Here is a 6,353-nt window from a genome sequence, read left to right on the forward strand (position 1 = left end):
ATATAGCAAGTTAACAGATCTAACATCTTTGAGCTCAGCTATGTGCTAAGCTTAATTACTGTCACGACCAAAAGATTGATATCTTCTCTCAAGTGCAGGAGTGTCGAAGTAATAAATAACCCAGCAAGACCGGGGTCGAACCATAGAAAGGTTAATTATATAAATTATAGATAACAATAATATAACAACAACAACAATAATAACAACAACAACAATAATAGTAATAACAATAGTAATAGTAAAGAAGAAATTAATGAGAACTTTAAGATGGAAGATTAACATAAGAATTAAATAATGATAACAACAAATGTCAAGGTTAGAGGATCCACTAATGGTATGTCAAATAAGTATAGTATAAACTTTTATTATTCAATTGCAAACCACACACAAAGGAGGTTCCAATCAGATTAGAAATTATTAACATGATTACATTAGTTATCTTATTCAATTAATGCTAATACTTGTAAATCTTATCAGGCATTCATGATTATAACTTATGTTAACAACAAATGAAGTTTCTTTTATAGCTCAGGTGTCCATTATACCATACAGTATGGGCTATGAAAGTGTCAAACATTTGTTGTACCAAGTGTTATACAATATAAATCTAAATTAGTCATTTAACAAGCAAAGTATTAAAGAGTGAACAAGATAACAAATACAAAACATGTTAGTATCAAAAATTAAAATCCATATTAAGTTTACACTATACTTATTCTTACACCATTAGGGTAACCTTTTCACCATGACATAATAAACTTAGTTAAACATAATGAAAAGAAAGAAAAATAAATAAATAAAATAAGACTATAAATAAGATAAAAGTTAACTAGGAAAAGGAAATAAAAGGCATAAACTTGATATTAATGAAAGCAAAAATTAAGCATTATAAAAATACAAAGAGAAAAAGCAAGAGCATAATCTTGATCTGGAAACCAAGATGCCTATATGTATAGCAAATGCCTCCTTTTATAGGCCAAAATTGAAAACTATTGATTTGATAACTCATTGATGAGTGGGTGGTCAACTCTTGACTTGGTGACAATCCTTATCTTCTTTTGTCTGCGCAAAACATCATTAATAACGTTAGAATTAAAACCACTTGAAAACATAAAAGTTATAGGAAATTATCTTAGCTTTCTAAAAAAAAAATGGAGGTCATTTGGACTTTTAAAACTCCAGATATGAGTCAAACACTGAGCAGTGTTTGGGCTGCAAGACATATTCGGACTTCTTCGTTGTTGTTACAATTTGGACTTGAAAATGGCCCTTTTAAATCTTAGGCTCTTATAAAAGTTGTAGGCCTACGTCTTACCTTTCCATCTATATAAAGTAGACTTAAATCCGAGATCTACAGCTCTAAATATGACTCAATTACCGAACAGTGTTCTGGTTTGGACTACACCAGCATCTCTTTTCTAAGTTTGACCATCTATTTGTCCTTTCAATTCAGTTTTTAAACTCATCAATCAATCCTTTTATTTATGTGATAGACCTGCATTTAAAATAAATATTTACCATAAATTAAAGATATCTTAAATTGTTTGATATATTATTATAAAACATGTTTTAGTTAAGGAGTTATTGATACTTTACGTGCAAAATGATGATATAAAACCTTAATAAAAATACACTTTTAAGTACTAATCAATTACATGTAGGTCTTGTAAGCTATCAAACCCAACATCTTTAGCCAAATCTAACATCATTGGGCTCAACATGTACATGTGGATCTAGGAAGCTACCAGACCTATCACCTATAAGCTCATCTATACGTTGAGTCCAAGTATATGTGGGTCTAGCTAGCTGTCAAACCCAACATTCTTGGGCTCAACAATGCGCTAAGTTCAAATACATATTGGTCTAGCGACATGTCAAACCCAATATTCTTAAGCTTAGCTATGCATTGAGCTCAAGTACATCTGGGTCTAGCGAGCTGTCAAACCCAACATGTCCTTGGACTCAGCTATGTGCTGAGTCCAAATACATGTTGGTCTAACAAGAAGTCAAACCAAACATTTTTAGGTTTAGCTATATGTTGAGCCTAGATACATATGGATCTGGAAAATTATCAGGCCTTACACCATTACATTTGGGATCATTCCAAGTCTAAATGCATGTGAAACTGACAATCATTATAAGTCATATATTAAGTCATGAGGCTCTATGTTAGTTCTTAAGGCTACTCTATGTGAGGTCTTAAGGCTTTGCTCATTTATTCGTATGGTTCTTAATATAAAATATTAAAAATTAAGAATAATTATCTCTCTATATTCTTAGGAGCTTAAAGTCTCTTAAAGGTCTACTATATTTATATCAACACTAATATTGTGTAGGGGATATCTATCTATCATTAATATTGAGTAAGGTATATTTATCTCTTATTAATACTATTAAGAGGAAATAACATTTCAATCTCTCCATTCAAGTAACATGATAAGGTTTATAGGTTATATATACATTTTAAACCATCCAGGTAAAAAAATTATTTTTTTCTATTATTTAAATATTTATACTTTTTATTCTTAGAGCATTTTTCATGCACAAACAAGAATAAATACTATTTTTTAATTTAAATTTTATTTTCATATTTATTGTAATTTTTTTTATTGAAAGTCATGAATTTTATTATCAAAACATCTAAATCCCACAAAACAAAAAATTTATTTTGCAAGTGTTAAATCTTATAACATGAATCAATCACCAACTTCATAAACTTATCTAAAAAAAAATATTGACATGAATATATAATTATTCTTTATCAAATCACTTAAAAAACTTTATTAATAAGCATATGAAATTTTGCATCATTACCGGCATGGAAGATGAACCGTCGATAGTCAATTATCACAAAAACAACAATACATAATAAGGCATGATTTTGATGTTCAAACTGATTCGTTTCTTCCTCATCATTTATCAACAAAGTAACATTAATTATAACAAAAGTAACATTTATATTCAAGTGGTTTGAAAATAAAAAAACCAACTTCTTTTTACTCTGTAATCGCAAACACAAGCCATTTGTATTTTTTTATAGAGATTAGACTATGCAGTCTATTCCAATATATTCCCCAAAAACCAAACCAACTTGTCGTAATTCTTCTACGTTTTCATTTGTTTTTTTAATTTTGTGAAAGTGACAGTTTTTGAGGGTCCATCGATGAGCAGGACCCCACACGAAATGCCGTGTGTTTACCTCGTCAAACTGGAAGAAACACAAATCGGAATAAGAGATTCCTTGAACTTTCACAGAAATCTCCTCACGCATACCCTAACCCGTGCACTCCTCTATTAATAGAAAAAACTGCATCCCAGACTTCCATCTTCAAAACAACAATAGCATTAATTCACTCCTTCCTCTGCTTCTTCAAAACCATCACTTTTGGTGTCTCCTGAACTGTAAAGAGCTCCTCATTCCCTACATATATCATCATCTTTCCAACAATCAAGACAATGAAGGTATGAATTTGTGATCAGAATACAAGTATATTTTTAGCTTGTTCGAAAAAATATAAAGTAAATTACTTTCTTGTTATTGATTAATTATGCAAAATTATTGCAGCAAAAGATTGTGATCATGGTGACGGTGAATGGACCCAAGTCCCGCTCCAAATCCTTGCAGATTGCAGTTGGGTTTTCAGGTAAACAAAACCTTCCATGCACACAAGTTTTAGAATAGCAATACCTAATAGAAACCTTGAATTTGTGGGCAAATTCAGATGATCAATATATTGACGGGCATATGTTTTTCTATGATTCTTTAGGTGTTGAATCTGCTGGTTTAGGAGGGCAAGATAAGAGCCAGATAGAGGTGGTGGGCGATGGAGTTGATGCAGTAGAACTTACAAATTGTCTGAGAAAGAAAGTAGGCTACGCAGAGTTAGTAAGTGTAGCAGCTGTGGGAGAAAAGAAAGAAGAGAAGAAACCAGAGGCAGTAGCGCAGCCTGTTCTTTGGTCCGTGTATGGTGGAGGCGTTCCTCAGACCTATATCCATCCGATTCACCCCCCCAACTATTATCAGGACCCTTCTTGCTCCATCATGTAATTAACAAACAGGTTAGCCAGATGCAGAGAGAGAGAGAGCTTGAAGCAGAGTCAGTTTATTTATCTTGTAGAACATGCTGGACCGCTGCTGTTCCATGTCTGAAAGGGGGGAGATAGTAAGGGTAATTGGGATTCCATACATACCAAGTAGCAGTAGAAGATCGGCTTCATACCTTATTCCATGTGTAAACAAAGCTTCTTTGGTTGTATCAACTTGTCATTTTACAGGAGTGATGGATTTTGATATTGGGTGAACAAAGAACGTGGTGATTCAGCCGTTATTCAACAAAAGAATAATAATAAAATAAAAATAAAAATTGAGACACTATACTATGAAATTCAGTCACCATGAATTATCAACTTACGAATTTTAATCCAATTGTCGAACCATTTATTGCTTTCTGGACTCCATGGCGCACCTTCTCCTTTTCTTTTTGTATCTATGAAAGAGAGTCAAAGAGCAATTACATCATGCTGTTTAGTATTTAATAAATCTTTTAACACATTAGATATAAAGAATAAAGTGAAAACGATTGCAGATTAAAAATTACCTTCGGTATATCAGTAATGAATAGGCTTGAAAGAGAGTCAGCTTATTTATTTTGTAGAACATGTTGGACCGCTGCTGTTCCATGTCCGAAAGGGGGGAGATAGCAACTGAAATTGGGATTCCATGTATACCTAGTAACACTATAAGATCGGCTGTCTTACTCCATGAAAAACTTCTATGCGTGGATGTTGGACCATACAAACTGTTTAATATTTTTTTAAGTATGGGTATTGGATGCAGGATTTCTTTTTAAATATTTTATTATGAACATTGTAAATATTCTCTATGGGCATTAAACCCGTGTACTATACGAGTCTAAAAAATATTCTTCAAAGTAAAGAAGGAAATTAATGGCAATAATTTCATAAAATACTAAAATTTATAACAATAAAAAATATATTATAGAAGGATAAATCCCAGAAAAATATGGTTGTTTACAAAGCTAAAAGGAGTTAAGGGTTAAAGCTTAGATATCTAAACAAAGCTCATCAGCAAGATATTATCCATGTTGGGTAATTGCATTCATAGGAAGGAACATATATGTAAAATCAAGCATAGGAATGGGATGGAAAACAACATTGAAGTCCACCTACATTCCTCTTGACTAATTAAAGAAATACATGTTGGACATGGCAATGAAGATCTTGTCCCTAACCATTTTAGTCAGTCAGGGTTGCAAATCCTCATAAAAAAATCCTTGAACTCCTCAAGAGAGTTCCTTAGAGCCATTAGTCGTGCATGAAAGTTCTTGACTTCTATCTTGACAATAAAGAGCTTAATCCTCAAACTATCTTGGATGGCCTTCTCCTTAAGGATTCGTTGTTTCAAGGTAGCCACTTTATTATAAGACATCTAGAGCTCTTTTTAGTGAAGCCTAATTGAAGGACAATACCTTACATGTTATCCTTCATTGATACATAGGCCACTTTTAGGTCCCTTAACTCAGCATTTATAACAACCTTCTCCTTCCTTAGTCATTAAAGGATAGTCTAGTTTACCTTTGTGTGTGGTAATGATCTTCCTTGCCTAGCTTCCTCAACCATCCAACACCTATTAGAATGGGAGTATATTATGAAAATATATCAAAAACAAATAGTGGTTAGAAACAATAGTGATAAATTAAAGTAAAAAATAAGATTAGACAAAAATTTTCTTACATTGAAAATTTTTGTCACTTATCTTGTCAAGGCTAAATGGTAGTTATAACTCTCTCCATACGTCATCAAATATTTGAAAGAATGGTTAGAACCCTCTCCAGGTGTTTCAATACTTCTAAACAAGACCTCCCACCAATTATAGCCTTCATGGCCTACCTTTACACCCCAATTAAGAAAAGGTTAGTAAATAAGGGCTTGACCAAAGACAAGGCCAATAAAAGCATTAATAAACCTCTATTTAACTTCCTCACGACCATTTTGGATAAAGGTCCTAACAACTCAAGTCTCTATAGCTAAGATTGACTCGACGAAAAGATTAATGTCTTCTTCCAAGTTCAGAAGTGTCAAAGTAATAAATAACCCGGTAAGACCGGGATCGAACCACAGGGAGGTTAATTGTACAAATTATAAATAACAATAATACAACAACAACAATAACAACAACAACAACAACAATAATAATAAAGAAAAAGAAGGGGAAGAAGAAGAGAACTTTGAGATGGAATATTAATGTAAGGATTAAACAATGATAATAACAAATGTCAAGGTTAGAGGATCCACTAATGGTATGTCAAACAAGTATAGTATAAACTCTTATT

At 32.4% G+C, this 6,353-nt stretch overlaps 1 protein-coding gene across 1 annotated transcript; it reads left to right on the forward strand.

Moving 5' to 3' along the window:
- Positions 1–3,265: 3,265 nt before the first annotated feature.
- LOC105116834 (uncharacterized) lies at positions 3,266–4,426 on the forward strand. Its single transcript, XM_011014321.1, has 3 exons — positions 3,266–3,462; positions 3,566–3,644; positions 3,768–4,426. The coding sequence occupies exons 1-3, from the start codon at positions 3,457–3,459 to the stop codon at positions 4,046–4,048; spliced, it is 366 nt and encodes a 121-aa protein (XP_011012623.1). The 5' UTR covers positions 3,266–3,456; the 3' UTR covers positions 4,049–4,426.
- The last annotated feature ends 1,927 nt before the right edge of the window (positions 4,427–6,353 follow it).

Source organism: Populus euphratica, unplaced genomic scaffold (genome assembly GCF_000495115.2).
Source record: "Populus euphratica unplaced genomic scaffold, PopEup_1.0 scaffold1067.1, whole genome shotgun sequence".
NCBI lineage: Eukaryota > Viridiplantae > Streptophyta > Magnoliopsida > Malpighiales > Salicaceae > Populus > Populus euphratica.